The sequence below is a fragment of the Salvelinus alpinus genome, chromosome 25, assembly GCF_045679555.1.
Source record: "Salvelinus alpinus chromosome 25, SLU_Salpinus.1, whole genome shotgun sequence".
Classification (NCBI taxonomy): Eukaryota; Metazoa; Chordata; class Actinopteri; order Salmoniformes; family Salmonidae; genus Salvelinus; species Salvelinus alpinus.
Window position 1 is genome coordinate 27,303,421 of NC_092110.1, and position 20,063 is coordinate 27,323,483.

At 44.0% G+C, this 20,063-nt stretch overlaps 1 protein-coding gene across 3 annotated transcripts in view; it reads right to left on the minus strand.

Annotated features, from left to right (window-relative positions):
* The window catches only part of LOC139553748 (collagen alpha-1(XII) chain-like), an 84,107-nt gene that overhangs the window by 49,620 nt on the left and 14,424 nt on the right, over positions 1-20,063 (minus strand). For 2 of the 3 annotated variants that reach the window (XM_071366380.1, XM_071366379.1), the window contains exons 14-22: positions 12,461-12,730; positions 8,795-9,061; positions 8,298-8,490; positions 7,967-8,088; positions 5,772-5,921; positions 5,481-5,600; positions 4,951-5,115; positions 4,569-4,715; positions 1,847-1,986 (exon numbers count right to left, since the gene is read on the minus strand). In XM_071366380.1, coding sequence (XP_071222481.1) covers positions 1,847-1,986; positions 4,569-4,715; positions 4,951-5,115; positions 5,481-5,600; positions 5,772-5,921; positions 7,967-8,088; positions 8,298-8,490; positions 8,795-9,061; positions 12,461-12,730 — 1,574 coding nt within the window. The remainder of the gene's footprint in view (positions 1-1,846; positions 1,987-4,568; positions 4,716-4,950; positions 5,116-5,480; positions 5,601-5,771; positions 5,922-7,966; positions 8,089-8,297; positions 8,491-8,794; positions 9,062-12,460; positions 12,731-20,063) is intronic. The other variant, XM_071366381.1, reaches the window with a different exon arrangement.

Here is a 20,063-nt window from a genome sequence, read left to right on the forward strand (position 1 = left end):
CAATGGTGGGGAAGAAACGGTGTCGTTGTCATGGAAGAAGTTGGCCTGAGTTTTGAAATCAGTGGAATGCCAAGTGGAAGCAGAGAGATGATTGCCAAATGCGGAGAGAGTCTGTTGTATAAAACACTTGTCTCCGGATAACATCTTCAAACTAAGGGCAACCGTGGCATGCATGACAAAGGGAGAAGCGTTCATCCATGTATACAGGTAAGAGTCTAGCGACATTTTTAGATATTATATGTTTCCAATTTTGTGGAAAGTCATTTTCATTGCAAGTTAAAGTATACTCATAACTAGCTAGCTAACTTTAGGTAACGTTACGTGTATGATCTGTGTAGGAGCTCTAGAAAGAGGCCCGAGTTCCAGAGTTGGAATTCCGAGTTGGATGACCATTCGAATCGATTTTTCCCAGTCTGAGTTTTTTTTGGAGTTCCTAGTTGTTTTGAACGCGGCATTAGAGTTGGGATTATGGTTCATTGTTTAGCTAGCTACATGTCTAAACAAAAGACTCCACTATCCAAGTAACCATTTCACTGTACCGTTTACACCTTCTGTATCCTGCGCATGTGACAAATACATTTAGATTTTATTTTATATAGTGTTTGTTTGCCAGATACGGTAATGGGGAAGAACAGTATGACCTGCACCAAAGTCAGATTAGGATATAGGCCAAGGACTAGATAAAGTTTATTTTTACTACTACTTTTTGCTTCTACTTTCACTACTTTTAGTCTTGAAATCTTTGGTTGTTTAACTACACTGTGAATCCTTAGAGAGATGGGTGTGGCTACGGCTGAAGAGGGTGTGAACGATGGTGAATGGGTGTAGACAAAGAAGAACTCTCCAGTAGCTGTACCAAAATATTCATGGTCCATTTTCTCAAAAGTGGGGTTACAAGTTCATTAACTTTCAAAGCAGAATTCCTTTCTCATTGTTCCTCAACTGTAGTGTATGATATACCATGTACTTTTATCCAATGTAAAAAAAACACAATTTCAAATTTTGCTACATAAGACCGAATCCAGGTGGTGGGTCAGAAATTGGTTGTAGGAACTCTGAACAAACTCTACACTTTCCAACCCACTCCGTTTCTATTTAGAAGAGTAAAAAACAAACAAAACCTCGATCACACACTAGACCACTGCATCACAAAACCATGAGAGTTGGAATAAAATAAATACTTAGAAAAATGAAATTGGACTCCAAGAAGTTGGAAGTTAGCTACCCCATTCTAGTACACTGGAGCCAAGACCCAGCAGCTGTCAGATAAAGGGATGAAATAAACAAAACAAACCTTTTTTGCCACTAGTACTCTAAATTGAAAGCCTTGTATTTTGTGGTCTTACCCTCTGTCAAACCCATTTTACCAAACACCCTCATACTGAGCAGCCAACACAAGCTTGAGGAAGTGAGGTGGGAGAGTTTCTGGGGTTTCCCTCTAGTCTCTGGCAGATCAGAGGCTAGAACTAAACCCAGGACAATGAAAAAGTCTTCCCAAAAAACTGCCCATAATGTCCTCAAAGCTACATGTAGGGTAGGTGTGGGGTCAGGGTGAATACTTACAGTATGTCATCTCTTCTATCTTTATTTAGCCAAGTAAGTCAATGAGAACGAAACCTTTACAACTTGCTTCCATCCTCAGGCCCATGGTGGGAGTGACAGAGGGATTTGTGATAGAGGGGGAGTGACAGAGGGGTTTGGGTGTTGATAGAGGGGGAGTGACAGAGGGGTTTGGGGGTTGATAGAGGGGGAGTGACAGAGGGGTTTGGGGGGCTGATAGGGGAAGAGTAACAGAGGGGTTGGTCTTTGATAAGGTTGTGTTAGGGTGGAGGTTAAAGGTATGTACCTGCTGAGGGCGTCCAGACAAGGTCATGTACTCCACACGGTACTTCTCCACTGGACCTTCAGGGCCTGTCCAGCTGGCACGAAACGAATAATGGGTCACCTCTGAGGTCACAAGGTCTGTGGGTGCCCCGGGACCACCTCCTATAAGGGAAAATGGGAGAGGGGGGGTCAAATCAACCCAAAGCATAGGATCTCATTGTTTATTATATGTCACTTTATTCCTAGTTAGAGTTGAAGTCGGAAGTTTACATACACCTTAGACAAATACATTTAAACTCAGTTTTTCACAATTCCTGACATGTAATCTTCGTAAAAATTCCCTGTCTTAGCTCAGTTAGGATCACCACTTTATTTTAAGAAAATAAAATAAATAATAATAATAATATATTAAAATAATATTTATTATTTATATTATTTAAATATTTATATTTCTTTCTTTCATCACATTTCCAGTGCGTCAGAAGTTTACATACACTCAATTAGTATTTGGTAGCATTGCATTAAATTGATTAACTTGTGTCAAATGTTTCGGGTAGCCTTCCACAAGCTTCCCACAATAAGTTGAGTGAATTTTGGCCCATTCCTCCTGACAGAGCTGGTGTAACTGAGTCAGGTTTGCAGGCCACCGTGCTCGCACACGTTTTTTCAGTTCTGCCAACAAATGTTCTATGGGATTGAGGTCAGGGCTTTGAGAGGTCAGGGCCACTCCAATACCATGACTTTGTTGTCCTTAAGCCATTTTGCCACAACTTTGGAAGTATGCTTGGGGTCATTGTCCATTTGGAAGACCCATTTGTGACCAAGCTTTAACTTCCTGACTGATGTCTTGAGATGTTGCTTCAATATATCCACATAATTGTCCTTCCTCATGATGCCATCTATTTTGTGAAGTGCACCAGTCCCTCCTGCAGCCAAGCACCCCCACAACACCCCCACAACCTCCATGCTTCACGGTTGGGATGGTGTTCTTCGGCTTGCAAGCATCCCCCTTTTTCAACCAAACATAACGATGGTCATTATGGCCAAACAGTTCTATTTTTGTTTCATCAGACCAGAGGACATTTCTCCAAAAAGTACGATCTTTGTTCCCATGTGCAGTTGCAAACCGTAGTCTGGCTTTTTTTATGGCGGTTTTGAAGCAGTGGCTTCTTCCTTGCTGAGCGTCCTTTCAGGTTATGTCGATATAGGACTCGTTTTACTGTGAATATAGATACTTTTGTACCTGTTTCCTCCAGCATCTTCAGAAGGTCCTTTGCTGTTGTTCTGGGATTGATTTGCACTTTTCGTATCAAAGTATATTCATCTCTAGGAGACAGAATGCGTCTCCTTCCTGAGCGGTATGACGGCTCCGTGGTCCCATGGTGTTTATACTTGCACACTATTGTTTGTACAGATGAATGTGGTACCTTCAGGTGTTTGGAAATTGCTCACAAGGATGAACCAGACTTGTGGAGGTCTACCATTTTTTTCTGAGGTCTTGGCTGATTTCTTTAGATTTTCCCATGATGTCAAGCGAAGAGGCACTGAGTTTGAAGGTAGGCCTTGAAATACATCCACAGGTACACCTCCAATTGACTCAAATGATGTCAATTAGCCTATCAGAGGCTTCTAAAGCCATGACATAATTTTCTGGAATTTTCCAAACTGTTTAAAGGCACAGTCAACTTAGTGTATGTAAACTTCTGACCCACTGGAATTGTGATACAATGAATTAGAAGTGAAATAATCTGTATGTAAACAATTGTTGGAAAAATGACTTGTGTCATGCACAAAGTAGATGTCCTAACCGACTTGACAAAACTAAAGTTTGTTAACAAGACATTTGTGGAGTGGTTGAAAAACAAGTTTTAATGACTCCAACCTAAGTGTATGTAAACTTCTGACTTCAACTGTATATGTACCTGTACATATCTAACTCAACTACTTCGTACTCCTGCACATCGACTCGGTACTGGTACCTGGTGTATGTAGCCAAGTTATCATAACTCATTGTGTATTTACTAAGCTTTTATTATTACGTGTTTTACTTTTCTGTTATTTCTCTATTTTCTCTCTTTCAGCATTTTTGGGAAGGACCCGTATGTAAGCATTTCACTGTTAGTCTACACCTGTTGTTTACAAGCATTTGATTTGTCTTTCACAGATTTGGACACAGCTCCCTAGTAGAAAATCCAGTTGACAGACAGACAAAGACTCTTTACTCCAGACGGCTGCACGCCACGTCTAAAGCCTTTTCGAAAAAAGAAAAGGAACTTCTCCCACATAGTATCCAGTTCCAGCTCATTCATTTGATTAAGGAGCAGACTATTTCTAATTTCAGAGAGGATAAAATAGAGCATCAGGGGAAAGAGTACTAGATTCTATATTATTTCCAGCTCCTTGTGTTGTCTCCCCTGGTGCTCCAGACTTGCAACTCTATTGAGGGTCTCTCTTAGTCATGACCTAAATCCTGTTTACATAACTACAGCCTCACACAGATCCAGATCATCGCCCGTATTCACAAAGAGTCTCAAAGATCTAGGATCAGGTCTCCCCTCTTATTCATTATGAAATCAAAGGCAAAACTGATCCTAGATCAACACTCCCGCTCTGGAACATTTTGTGAATATAAGCCTTAGCACTAAGCATTAGTATTAAGACTAAGGGGTGTAACCTGCATAGCCAATAAGATTGTCACTTTATTAACAGTCACGACAAGGAGTTTAATGGAAGGCTGAAGGTACCTGGTCCCTTGACGCTGTTACAGAGGTTGTCAGTCAGGTCGTCCACTATGTCCAGCAGAAAGGAGAAGTCGGCCACGTTGTACATGTGGATCTCCTCCGGGTCAGAGGCGATGGACCTCAGCTCATTCTCGTCAGCGTTCTTCACACCTAGGAGGAGTCAACAAGGGACAACAGTCAAGTCAGCTATCCCGTCTTAGAGCAAGGTGAGGCAAAAGTGTGTAAGGAATAATTCTAGGGCAACTCGAGCATTCACACGCTACTTCAAGACGACAAAGATAACTGTCATTATTCAAGTTGAGATGGATACAAGGAGTGTCAGATGTCCTATCAAGTCAAAATAGAACAACGGGAAAACTTCCCAGTGAAGATGGCAGAGACTCACCGATGGCATACAACTCAATGCCCTGGTCACGCAGGTTCTGGGAGTTGGCAATGATGTCATCCTGAGACTTGCCATCAGTGACCAGCACTCCGATCTTACGAGCGTTGGGTCTCATCCCAACATTCTCCTTGAAATTGTTCTGGAGGATGTAGTTCAGAGCCAAACCTGCAACGAAGACAGAAACATTTATTTATCACACTGATTATACGCTTTAATAATTTCTCTGAGGCCTTTCCAACAAGGCAGCTAAACAGAATGCAGATTATTATAAAATACATTGTAAGCCTATTAGGAACAACAAAGTTTTATTTGCATAATGGAGCATACAATTGAGTTCAGTTCCCTTCACCCTCTGGCTATCACACAAACAGCTCAGCTGCCAAGAACCAAAGCAGTGGCACAGTTTTCATTGTGAAGTTTACGAACTGGAACCTTTTTCAGTTGCAAATACAAGCACGAACATGATAGCGTTAACAGTATAAAACAGTAATGTCTGCATTGAGGTTATAGATGTAGATTAAGTACAGTACCAGTGAGGGTGTTGCCTCCTTTGTAGGGCAGGTTGGCTACAGCCTCCAACAGGGAAGCCCTGGTCCTGTGGGCGTTCAGGTGCCACTCAGTCTTAGGGTCACCACTGTACTGGGCCAGACCTGGGAGAAACACACAGAGAGCCTCTGTCAGATCAGATGCCATGTAAATCTACACAACATTATAACACCTACAGAATTACTGGAGAGTGGAGCTACAATAGTGTTATCTACAGCAGGGAGCAGGAATGCTCATATCCTGTGAGACCTTAGGCACACTGAGGTTCAACCTACCGATCTGGACCCTGTCAGGGCTGATGTCAAAGACTCCCACCATGCGAGAGATGAAGGAGCGAATGGTCTTGAAGTTCAGACGGCCGATACTCCAGGAGCCATCGATCAGCAGGACTATATCAGCCCGTGCTTTGGTCTTACACACCACATCTGAGAGGTCAGAGGTTACAGGTCAGAGACACAGAAGAAAACAGTGATGGGCTCTAGTTATTATAATGCAGTTTCCGTTATATTACAGGTGAAGTTATGAGGGCAGACATGTCATGGAGATGGCTCAGAGATGTTTAATAATGCATGGGTGTGAAGAGAGGTGAAGGAGTAGGAAAGAAAAGAGGTCATTGACATGACATTGTTGACATGGATTCACAGAACATCACACACACTTCCCAAAAAGAAGAAAAAACACATCTTTCTCTTTACAAGCAAGCAGTAAAAACACTTTCTATTCCATTTTTAGGGTTACAAGTTATTTTCATCATACACATTTCATTTCCAGGTGCCGATATAATTATTGTCTTCTTTCCTTCCAACAAGTTGAGACTGTTCTGTCTCTCTCTCTCTCTGTGTGTCCGAGGAGTGTTCTTCACTGGCCACTGCTCAGCCTCTCCCGGGGAACAACAAAAATAAGCTCTCCTGACATGATATACGAGGGTCTCCTTGGTGAGAGTTACTGTGCATTCCTCACTGGCACAGCTCTCACTGTTTTCCAGACACCTGTGGGATGAGAAGAAGGCCTCGTCCCCAGTCCGTTAAGACTGCAGAAGCGCGGCAGCAGCCGCACACAGATATTGTGCAATCTGCCACTGTCTGCAATTGAAAACAGGTTACATGATGTTTGATTTACAGACTAGTCTTTCCTTCCCCCCACAGATAAACAGATGTCCAGCGGAGTGTGAGGGTCCTAGAGTGGCTGAACCGTGTGTCGTTCGGATTACAGGCTGTTTTAGTTAGCTACACAGTCGTAATAAAGACAATTATCTAAGGCTATCGGGCGAGACTACATGGGGAAGTTTTATCGGCCACGGCAGATGTTTGTCCTTTGACTGCAATATGCATTTCACCAAATAAATAAATTCACATCCAGTCTCTGTTTATGGCACTGTAAATTCAATGTTTGGTTTACTTGTGCGTTACAGCACAAATGTATCTGTGACTCAAAGAATGGTTATCTATTATTTACAGGAAAAAACACTTTGAATGTGGAAAAGGAGACAAGAATTTCCATTACTGTCTGGTGTAAAATATCTTCAGAGTTGAGGGAGGCTGATGAACGGATTACTTCAGACCTAATCCCTCTCTCCTCACTCCCTTCTTACTCTCACTCCTCCAGGATTGGGGATGGGGGGACTGAATTGAGGAGTACAGGGTAAGGAGAAAGGTGGAAATGGGTGTAGAAGGGGTGTTCTGCCCCCTTTATTAAATGATATTATTGTGGGTCTTGTCACTGTATCTGCTCCCTATTAGAGGAGGCCTTCCAGTCAGATGAGGGTCAGACTGGCCTCTCTGGAGCCTTCCATCAAACACATAACATTTTCCTCCTTCTCTCTCTTTCCTCTCCTCTCCTCTCACTCACTGCCCTGCACCACGCCACGCGCTCACACCCGGTAGGTTGTAAAACACTTGTAATTGCAAACAGCTTATCCTTTTTTCAATTCTACTGCTCTTAGCTGCCGCAGGATCCAGAAAAAGGAACCCAAAGTGATGAAAGAAGCAAGCAGCCAACAGATGGAACAGTCGTTAAATCTGTTATTTGGTGAGACAATTAGCTTTGAGGAAAGGCATTTAGGGCAACTCATCTGTTTTTATGGGGAGAGGGATTAAAAATGTATACCCCCACTTTGGCTATGGACGCAGGAGACACAACATATATATATAAGGTCTTAAGTATCATGAGGGAGATTAATAAAACAATAAAAAAAAATCTTATAGGTCATTAGGGTTGTTGGGTTCTTTGAGGAAAATGTGTTATTTCGCTTTTGCCTCTAAAATGGATCCCAGCTTTTTTTTATATACGATTCCTGCATACAAATATTTACCTTAAGCATGACCCTTTACTTTTTAACATGGCTGCCGTGCCCACGCCTGTTGATTGGCTGTGCATAAGATCAATTCTTTCCAGTGTAGTCTCCTGTGTAGTGCTGTGTTGCTGTTGCTGGCTATGATTATTCATGTAGGGGTTTGAGAGTAGGCATTACCTCCATCATATGGTGGTGGTTCAGGGGCATCAGAGAGAGTAGTCTTTTCCTCTCCATCCAACGGCTGGCTCTCTCCTCCCTCAAACATCCCAAACACACTCACTGTGTACTTGGTACCAGCCCTGTGAGACAAACTTAAATCAGTTACACTTCATTCGTCTCAACAGGTTGGTCAGTTTGTCTGAGAGATATGACTGATAGACTGACACAACAAATTGCTGAACTAATGAAAATGCGGCATAGCTCAAACTACAGTACCTGTGCAAATGAATACATTACATGTGACAGTCCATCTGATATACTTTACATTCCAGTCCAAGGATAAGCCTACCTGAGCTCCTCCAGAACCACAGTGTTGTCATAGGGTCCGACCAGCAGCTCTCCCAGGTCTATATCATTCCCAATGGGGTGGAAGGTGACCTTGTAGCCCTTCACCTCCCCTGGAGCGGGGTCCCAGGTCACTCTGAAACTGGTCCTAGCAGGCTCGGAGGTCTGCAAGTTTCTAGGGGCTTTGTACGGTGACACTGGAACAGAGAAAATTAAGATTTGATATAAGCAGAAGAATATAAAGTGGAAGTAAAATGTGGCTAAACTATTACAATTACTAGTAAAATCCTAGTTCTTAGCTGCCTATTTGGAGACCCATTCTCTCCTGGGCTATCCTACTGCAAGCATCTGTTTCATGCAAGATTTAGTAGTTGATGATGATAAGTACTTGATATGAGTCTGCATAACCCTCCAGTGACTAACTACTGTACAAGACACCCCTAAGCTAACGTAAGCAGCACAGAGCACAGTTCAGTTGTGGTTAATGATAAACCAACGTACGTGTGGTTCCTACTCCTTGCCTTGCTTTTCCTTCACCCTGCTTGTACACAGGCAGCACTGTGATGTCGTAGGTGGTCATGGGTGTTAAGCGTCTCAAGATGGTGTTGGTGGTCCCAGCGGGCACCTTGGTGGCCAGCTGTCGCCCTCCCGACGCCGGCTTGTACGTCACCCGGTAGTTGACAACATTCCCGGGTGCAGGCTGCCATGTCACCTTCATGCTCTTCTCCGTCTCCTCGGAAACGACGACAACTTTTCCGGCTGCAGACACTGGGAACACAAATGAAAGAAAATTAATGCTTGATGGATTGATTTTGGTATTATGCTGCGAGTTTGAGCAGAAAGTAGAATTGGAATGCATGCCAAATTGCTGCCTACATTTCAAAATGGTACGAAGCCATGGCTTCTTCTGGGCAATCTAAACATTGACACGGTTGGATACCTCCAAGGTTTTCACGGCGGTATCTGTTCAGTTTCCATATGCTTGTGAACACAAATCCATCCAAACATAGTTTTATTTCCCAGTCAGACCATACACTGACCAGACTCTGCTTTACTAGATTGTGTTGAGGTGGTGGGTTGTACCCACTGTGTGTTTTATCTTTCCATACTATGACCCCAGTGTGTTTTTGGTGCAGGAAGGACAAGTGTGAATTGCCAAAACCCCTAAACGAGCTCAGGAAAATTTTCAGACAGCTAGACTTCAGAGAGAGCAGTTTTATGGACGGAAAAATGCAGCCTGTCCAAGTTTTCACTGCGTGGTTTGATCCAAATGGACCTGTCCTGTTAGCGGAGACAGAGAGAGGGAGAGAGACAGAGACAGAGAGAGGGCTGGTGGTTCTGGTGGAGGAACCCGCAGGGCTAGTGACCATAGATATAAACCATACAAGCCTCCGGAGGTGCCTCAAGGTTGTTTTCGGTGTAAATTGCACCTGCCCCGCTTTCCAGAATCAATAAACAAAACGATGGAGAGACACATTTTCCATTAGCACATTTTGTCTCGCTAACCAGCGGATGAATTCCCCAATCGGGGAGAGTTTCCGTCAATGTGCTTTTCTCATTTCAGTGGGTCGCTGAATTGCGAGGAGAGGGGAAGCACTGTCTACTCCTGTGTCTATCCGAATCCACAATCTCCCCTGATAACTGGGAGCAGGTGTGGCGCATTGCGTCATGGCCATATATGGACATAACATACACGTGCACATGCTTGCACAAGCATGCACCAACGCACGCAGTCACACGCGTCACCCTGATTACAAAAGCATCTCGTTGGCTGTTCAGATGGATCAGTTGAATGCCAGCAGCATTGACGTTATCTCCGAGCTCAAAGAATGAGCCGGAAATGTCACCGTATCTCACTTTTTCCACATCATGCGCCCAAGAACGGGGCTGAAGTTTCCTGCATAACTCTAAAGCCTGGGTCACTGCTTTCAACAGTCAGGGTGATAGACCTGAAGTTGTTTCATATTATTTTTTACCTTTTTTATCTATTCCTGGATTATAAAGACTATGAAAGCTTTACGCTCATGGTGTATTTACGAAAATAAGGTCTGTTCCCAAATCCAATCTCTTCAAGGGCTCAAACCATCTTGACACACTCTTTAATGTCATCAGACAAATATGACCCACTCTGGATCTCCTATTTGTTCCAGGTGCTTTATATAGGCTCGTTCCAGTTATATAGATAGATTTTCCGAGGTCATGGGGTATTTTTATATCCTACATCTACAGTGGGGAGAACAAGTATTTGATACACTGACGATTTTGCAGGTTGTCCTACTTACAAAGCATGTAGAGGTCTGTAATTTGTATCATAGGTACACTTCAACTGTGAGAGACGGAATCTAAAACAAAAATCCAGAAAATCACATTGTATGATTTTTAAGTCATTAATTTGCATTTTATTGCATGACATAAGTATTTGAAAACCTACCAACCAGTAAGAATTCCGGCTCTCACAGACCTGTTAGTTTTTCTTTAAGTAGCCCTCCTGTTCTCCACTCATTACCTGTATTAACTGCACCTGTTTGAACTCGTTACCTGTATAAAAGACACCTGTCCACACACTCAATCAAACAGACTCCAACCTCTCCACAATGGCCAAGACCAGAGAGCTGTGTTAGGACATCAGGGATAAAATTGTAGACATGCACAAGGCTGGGATGGGCTACAGGACAATAGGCAAGCAGCTTGGTGAGAAGGTAACAACTGTTGGCGCAATTATTAGAAAATGGAAGAAGTTCAAGATGACGGTCAATCACCCTCGGTCTGGGGCTCCATGCAAGATCTCACCTCGTGGGGCATCAATGATCATGAGGAAGGTGAGGGATCAGCCCAGAACTACACGGCAGGACCTGGTTAATGACCTGAAGAGAGCTGGGACCACAGTCTCAAAGAAAACCATTAGTAACACACTACGCCGTCATGGATTAAAATCCTGCAGCGCATGCAAGGTCCCCCTGCTCAAGCCAGCGCATGTCCAGGCCCGTCTGAAGTTTGCCAATGACCATCTGGATGATCCAGAGGAGGAATGGGAGAAGGTCATGTGGTCTGATGAGACAAAAATAGAGCTTTTTGGTCTAAACTCCACTCGCCGTGTTTGGAGGAAGAAGAAGGATGAGTACAACCCCAAGAACACCATCCCAACCGTGAAGCATGGAGGTGGAAACATCATTCTTTGGGGTTGCTTTTCTGCAAAGGGGACAGGACGACTACACCGTATTGAGGGGAGGATGGATGGGGCCATGTATCGTGAGATCTTGGCCAACAACCTCCTTCCCTCAGTAAGAGCATTGAAGATGGGTCGTGGCTGGGTCTTTCAGCATGACCCGAAACACACAGCCAGGGCAACTAAGGAGTAGTAAGAAGCATCTCAAGGTCCTGGAGTGGCCTAGCCAGTCTCCAGACCTGAACCCAATAGAAAATCTTTGGAGGGAGCTGAAAGTCCGTATTGCCCAGCGACAGCCCCGAAACCTGAAGGATCTGGAGAAGGTCTGTATGGAGGAGTGGGCCAAAATCCCTGCTGCTCCCCCTCACCCCTGTCGTAGGTTGCGTAGACAGAGACCTGGTAGCGCGTCTCTGGAGTGAGCCCGTCCAGTACTGTGGCCGTTATATCTCCGGGGACTGACTTCTCCCCTGTCTCCTCTGTGTACAACGACTTCCACTTCAACCAGTGTGCAAACCTGGTCAAGAACTACAGGAAACGTATGATCTCTGTAATTGCAAACAAAGGTTTCTGTACCAAATATTAAGTTCTGCTTTTCTTATGTATCAAATACTTATGTCATGCAATAAAATGCAAATGACTTACTTAAAAATCATACAATGTGATTTTCTCGATTTTTGTTTTAGATTCCATTTCTCACAGTTGAAGTGTACCTATGATAAAAATTACAGACCTCTACATGCTTTGTAAGTAGGAAAACCTGCAAAATCGGTAGTGTATCAAATACTTGTTCTCCCCACTGTATATATTTTTTTCAGCTCTGAGGTAAACTGTGGACGAAAAACCCAGAAACCCATCTTCTCAGGCAGACAGAGAGGATGTGTGAAAGAGAAAGAGAGCGAGAGAGAGAGAGAAGGAGAGAAACAGACACAGAGAGACAGAGAGAGAGGGTCCCACAGTAAGTCTGTGTGTGGTGGAAACATTAGGGAGGTGAAGTGACTTACCATCTGTGGTCTCAGCACCCACGAGCGGCTCCCCCTCACCCCTGTCGTAGGTTGCGTAGACAGAGACCTGGTAGCGCGTCTCTGGAGTGAGCCCGTCCAGCACTGTGGCCGTTATATCTCCGGGGACTGACTTCTCCCCTGTCTCCTCTGTGTACAACGACTTCCACTTCAACCAGTAGGAGCGCACATTACCAAGCGCTGCCGTCCAGGAGACAGCGAAGCTGGTTTCCGTGACATCTTTGGTAACCAGGTCTTTAGGGGAGCCAAGGACTGTGAGGGGAAAAAGAACAGAGGAAGCTGGGAAACATCTCACATACCAGTGTTAGTACAGAGAGTCTTTATCAAATGGTCCAAAACAGTTTGTGTTAGGTCTGCTAGTTGATATGGCAGTTTGTCTCACTCTGGATGCAGATAGTTTGGACAAGTGTATTCTAGTGAGCAGGAGGAATTCGCTGGTATAGTGATAAACCACCAACGATTTATCTGTCTCCGTTTAACCCCTCAAGCTCTTTTTAAAACAAGTGATTTACTTTGTTCATAATCAGAGGGATCGGAAAAAGCTCTGCAAAACCAATCACCGGATTCCAGCGCTTAGCTCAGAGTGTCTCGCTCACAGCACTTTCATTTTCCATCGAAACAGAAGAAACTTGATCCGTTAAAGTGTGTTTGTTACAATTGCAGATGCAGAAAGAGAGAGAGAGAGCTGATCCAAATATGAGGAGTAATGAATTCAACAAGGAAATGAATGGAGAATTCCAGATTTTGGAGGGCCTGTCAAGGATAATATTCTGTGGCCCCTCTAGATGCCAAGTCCCCTCCATCCAGGGAGCAGGGAGCTGCTGCCAAGCGCTGAGGAGAGAGACCACTGACTTTCCCGGCTGTGCTGCTGCACAAGAGGGACCGGATCACATGATAATGACTTCTGCAGACAATGACCCACTTTTCATCAGTACTCTGAGCACAGCACACTCACAGGGGCCAAGCGCTGAAGCACATACATGCAACACGTGGAATACAGACGGACACAGCTAACTGCCTCCATTTTGAAGTAAGCTCAGTTGGAATTAGCAAAACATGCATTTGAAACCAACAATGTAAGCAAAACTTAGATTTGTAAATGGACAATCTCTCCCAGCTTCTGTGCAATGACGAAAAGCATTGAAGAAGCATTGAGGAAGGAGCCATTAACAAAGGATAAGCTATTACACATTTTAATCATCACACTGGCAAATACGGTTGTCATCATAATCCCCTAAATCTCAAAAAGAAAAATAAGGAAACAGATCTGACAACCACAATGGGTCTAGATCACTGAGACACAGAGTCTAATCTGTATACTTCACTAAGTGATGTATAGGAGTAGATCAGCCAGGGGCTTCCTGTAACCAAGGCATGTTTGTTGATGTAGCTAACCTTCAAATCGTCGGCCAAAAGCCGTGTTGGTTTGGGCTCGAATTGGATATGTGGATATATATCAATATGTGTCAAGAGGATGAGTCAGGTGCTAGGAAAAGTACACTGTGTGTGCTGCCTGCTATGAGGCTGAGCCTTCATAAAAAGCTCACCCTATCAGCTCACATATGGACACAAATATCGCTCTTATCAATGTAACTTAACAGCATGCATTTACTGCATTCATACAGTACATGAGTTATTGTATAACAAACAGCCTACAGGCAGTGCTTATTCTTGAGCCCACAGTTAAAGAAGAAACACCACTGGAAATGGAGACTTCAATTTACAGATAAACAGTTTAGCCAAGTCTCCTTTGAGAACCGCTCTTTGCAGATGGTAAGTGTTATCCGGAATCCTTGTGACATCCCTACCCTAAACCCTACCCTTAGCCTAACTTTAACCATGACCCTTACCTAACCTTAACCCTTACCTTAACCATTTTAAATGTCAACTTCCAATGGGGTAGGGACGTCCCAAGGATGCTCGATAGCAAGGGCACTCTCCAGATGGCAAAGAGAATCCATCAAACTCACTGCACTTCTATTTACACTTCCCTCATTTAACTGCCCTGGAGCCTGGTCCACCTAGGCTCTGTGTAGGGCCAGACCATGATGAAGACACATGGTTCACCTGCGTGCAAGGGGCTCTGCCCTGCTCTGCCCTTTCGCCTCAAAGGACCTTCAGTCTGGAGGAAAAACAGTGTCTCCTGCTAAGTCACTGAGCCTGGCAAAGCACTACCCAGCCAGGAGCCCAGTTTCCAAAGGGATCGTCATGAAAATAAATCAAAGCAAACCGTTGTGAATTCACCTGGTTTCACGCCACACTCTGTGGCCATGAAATGCTTACTACTGAAAAGCTCAGCTCTTATGCCCACGAACAAACATTCACTCAACATTAACCTTGCAAACATTGCATATGAATGTCTACAGCCACGTGCACACGAGCTAGCTAGCTATACCTGTATGACAGCAGTTTGTGGTTTGTATAGTGTGATATGTACACCAAACTGCACTTTTAGAGTTTTATCGAAAACATATTTTTGTCCCATGACCCAAAATAGAAGTAGAAGTATGGCTTGGTGTCAGTGGCGTGGGTTATCTCTGGTCTTTCTCTCTCCATGCTATTTGGCCTCTTCCTGGACTGGGAGGAAGTGGACAGACAGCCAGTTCTCTGCTGGAGGAACCAGCCAGCACTCAACTGCTCACAGCTTTGAAGTAGCTGCTAAGTAACACCTAACACATGTTGGGAAAGACTTCCTGCTTTAATACATATAAGGCTCACATTTAAAATATGAATCCCAGACATTTAACTCAACCCCCCTTTCTCTGATTCAGTTAATGAAGCCAATCTTTAGTGGTCAGGAATCAGGATGTGGTTGGCTGAACATACAAGATAGATTGGCCACTGGCTGCCACAGGGCGCACTATTGTCTCCAATAGCCAGTGAGGTTACCTCACACAGTGGGTACCTGGAAGCCAGTGGCACCGTAAACAATGAGATCAGTGTTGGCCTGTTGTCCTGACGTCTAGCTGTGCTGCTGTAACCAGACAAAGGTTCTACTCCGGTGGGACGCCAGGTCTGATGAGTCAGCAAAACTGACCATGTCATGGAAACTGAGCATCTGACTTCTGACCATGCCCTGGCTGGAGGTCCAGATATGGACAAAGGAGGTCAGCTTTATTGTCAAAGAGAAGGGAGCCCCAGGCAAAAGAGTCAAATCAAAATATGCGCCGAATACAACAAGTGTGTGTGTGTGTGTGTTGGAGTATCAGTGTAGTGTGTATGAGTGTGTGGGTAGAGTCTAGTGAGTGTGCATAGAGCCAGTGCCAGGGAGTCAATGTAATAAACAAATAATAAAGGGGGTCAATGTAAAAAGTCCGGCTAGCCATTTGATGAACTGTTCAACAGTCTTATGGCTTGGGGGTATTAGCTGTTCAGGTGCCATTTGTTCTCAGACGTGGCGCTCCGGTACTGCTTGCTGTGCGGTAGCAGAAAGAACGGTCTATGACTTGGGTGGCTGGAGTCTTTGACAATTTTTAGGGACCTTTCTCTGACAATGCCTGGTATAGAGGTCCTGGATGGCAGGGAGTTTTGCCCCAGTGATGTACTGGGCCATACGCACTACCCTCTGTAGAGCCTTGCGCTTTGATGCCGAGCAGTTGCCATACCAAGCGATGATGCAGTCAGTCAAGACGCTCTCAATGGTGCAGCTGTTGAACTTTTTGAGGATCTGAGGGCCCATGCCAAATCTTTTCAGCCACCTGAGGGGAAGAGGAGTTGTCGTGCCTTCTTCATGACTGTGTTGGTGTGTTTGGACCATGATAGGTCCTTAGTGATGTGGACACTGAGGAACTTGAAGCTCTCGACCCACTCCACTACAGCCCATCGATGTGAATGGGGGGTGTTCGGCCCTCCATCTCCTGATGTCCACAATTAGCTCCTTTGTCTTGCCCACGTTGAGGGAGAGGTTTTTGTCCTTGCACCACACTGCCATGTATCTGACCTCTTCCCTATAGGCTGTCTCATCCTAGTCTGTGATTAGGACTACCACCGTCGGCAAACTTAATAATGGTGTTGGAGTTGTGTGCGGCCACGCAGTCGTGGGTGAACAGGGAGTACAGGAGGAGACTGAGCACGCACCCCTGATGGGCTCCAGTGTTGAGGGTCAGGAAGTCCAAGATCCAGTTGCAGAGGGAGGTGTTCAGTCCCAGGATACTTAGCTTAGTGATGAGCTTGGAGGGCACTATGGTTTTGAACAATGAGCTGTAGTCAATGAACAGCATTCTTACTTAGGTGCTCCTTTTGTCCAGGTGGGAAAGGACAGTATGGAGTGCAATAGAGATTGCATCATCTGTGGATATGTTAGGGCGGTATGCGAATTGGAGTGCGACCAGGGTTTCTGGGATGATGATGTTGATGTGAGCCATGACCAGCCTTTCAAAGCATTTCATAGCTACAGATGTGAGTGCCACGGGGGCAGTAGTCATTTAGACAGGTTACCTTGGCGTTCTTAGGCACAGGTACTATGGTAGTTTGCTTGAAACATGTATGTATTACAGACTGGGTCAGCAAGAGGTTGAAGATGTCAGTGAAGACACTTACCAGCTGGTCATCGCATGCTCTGAGTACGCATCCTGGTAATTCGTCTAGCCCGCAAGCCTTGTTAATGTCAACCTGTTTAATAACCTCTTGACACTACAGGGGGTGCTGTTTCAACTTGGACATTTATCGTTCCCAAATTAAACTGCCTCGTACTCAATTCTTGCTCGTACAATATGCATATTATTATTACTATTGGATAGAAAACAATCTCTAGTTTCTAAAACCGTTTGAATTATGTCTGTGGGTGAACCAGTACTCTTTCTGCAGCGAAATTCATGACAGGAACTGCGAAGGTCTGAAAACGAGGCTCTGTTCTCAGATCAGTTTAAAGCTCTGTATGTATCCTATGGGTCGACATGAACTGCACCCGCCTTCCCCTGGATGTCAGTAACCAATGAGAAGTGGAATGGAGTGTCTACGTAGTTCTCAGAGCTTATAAAAGGCCAAGGAACGAAGGGAGCTCTCTTTTCGTCGTTCGTCATTGCGCAAAGCAAGACCTCAGGATGGCATTTTGAAACGCTCAGTTATCGGCCTTAGCTATATCCGTCTGTAATTTAATTCGATATAGGTGTTAGAAACATCATAACGAAGTTATTTTAAACCGAGTTATATCAGTTTATGCGAGTATATTGCTATTTTCGGAATTTCCTTAGTATTGCGCTTTGAACATTTGGGCATGTTGTGGCCACATAGCTAATGTTAGCTGCTAATTCCGAAGTTGAAGACGACGTTTTACAACCAAGCAACGATTCTTTTGGACAAAGGACCACTTGCCCAAGATTCTGATGGAAGCTCGTCCAAAAGTAAGAGCTATTTATGATGTTATTCCGTATTTATGTGGAAAAATGTAAACGCATTTGTCCGCCATTATTGCGGCACTAGTCTGGCTGTAACGCACACTGTATGTCTAGTAACGTTAATTTTAAAAATCTAACTCAGCGGTTGCATTAATAACTAATGCATCTTTCATTTGCTGTCCAACCTGTATTTTTTAGTCAAGTTTACGATTATTTATTGATTAGATTAGGTGCCTTTCCAAGATGGCGCCGGCCAGAATGCATGACCTGTTGCCACTGATCACATTGTATAACCACGATTTGTGCTGCTAAATATGCACATTTTCGAACAAAACCTATATGCATTGTGTAATATGATGTTACAGGACTGTCATCTGATGAAGTATATCAAGGTTAGTCCAATTATATATATTTTTCTGGATTGTTACGATCGCTAACCTTTGCTGCTGGTAAATGCGGTTGTGTTTCTGGCTATTGTGGTACGCTAATATAATGCTATATTGTGTTTTCGCTGTAAAACACTTAAAAAATCTGACATATTGGCTGGATTCACAAGATGTTGGGCTTTCATTTTCTGTACGCTGTGTATTTTTCAGAAATGTTTTAAGATGAGTAATTAGGTATTTGACGTTGGTCTCTGTAATTATTCTGGCAGCTTCGGCACTATTTCAGATTGCAGCTGCAATGTAGAACTGTGATTTATACCTGAAATATGCACATTTTTCTAAAAAAACATATGCTATACAATAAATATGTTATCAGACTGTCATCTTATGAAGTTGTTTCTTGGTTAGTGGCTATATATATCTTTATTTGGTCGAATTTGTGATAGCTACTGATGGAGTAAAAAACTGGTGGAGTAAAAAAAGTGGTGTCTTTTGCTAACGTGGTTAGCTAATAGATTTACATATTGTGTCTTCCCTGTAAAACATTTTAAAAATCAGAAATGATGGCTGGATTCACAAGATGTGTATCTTTCATCTGGTGTCTTGGACTTGTGATTTAATGATATTTAGATGCTAGTATTTACTTGTGACGCTATGCTAGGCTATGCTAGTCAGCTTTTTTACTGTGGGGGGTGTTCCCGGATCCGGGTTTGGGAGGAATTAGAGGTTAAAGGTCTTACTCACATCGGCTACGGAGAGCATGAACATAAAGTTGTCCAGAACAGCTGGTGCTCTCACGGATGGTTCAGCATTGCTTGCCTCGAAGCAAGCAAAGAAGGCATTTAGCTTGTCTGGTAGGCTCCCATCACTGGGCAGCTCTCGGCAGGGTATCCCTTTGTAATTCGTGATAATTTGCAATCCCTGCCACATCTGACGAGAGTCAGAGCCGGTGTAGTAGGATTCGATCTTCGTCCTGTATTGACACTTTGCCTGTTTGATTGTTCGTCCGAGCACGTAGCGGGATTTCTTATATGCGTCCAGATTAGTGTCTTGCTCCCTGAAAGCGGCAGCTCTAGCCTGTAGCTCAGTGCGGATGTTGCCTGTAATCCATGGCTTCTGTTTGGGATATGTATGTATGGTCGCTGTGTGGACAACGTCGTCGATTGACTTATGAAGCCGGTGACTGATGTAGGAAACTCCTCAATGCCATCGGAGGAATCCCGGAACAAATTCCAGTCTGTGCTAGTGAAACAGTCCTGTAGCTTAGCTTCTGCTTCATTGGACCACAACCATATTGAGCGCGTCACTGGTACTTCCTGTTGAGTTTTTGCTTGTAAGCCGGAATCAGGAGGATAGCGTTATTGTCTGATTTGCCAAATGGCGGGTGGGGGAGAGCTTTGAATGCGTCTTTGCGTGTGGAGTAAAGCTTTTACAGGTGATATGCAGGTTTGTTTTACCTCATTTCTACCAGCATATCACCTGTAATAAAATGCAAATTAATTACTTAAAAATCATACAATGTGATTTTCTGGATTTCTGTTTTAGATTCAGTCTCTCACAGTTGAAGTGTACCTATGATAAAAAATTACAGACCTCTACATGCTTTGTAAGTTGGAAAACCTGCAAAATCGGCAGTGTATCAAATACTTGTTCTCCCCACAGTATGTCAAAAAATGTATGTAGCAACTGCAGATTGTCCCTTTCAAGGGAAAGGGCTGGAACAATATTCCTCTCTACATGCATACTGCTGACCCTCAAACCTAACTAAAGCAAAGCACATACAGCCTCCTGTCTGCCTGACCTCAGTCCTAGTTGGTCCTCCCTCCCCAGACCCCAGTCCTCCTAGTTGGGCCTCTCCTCCCC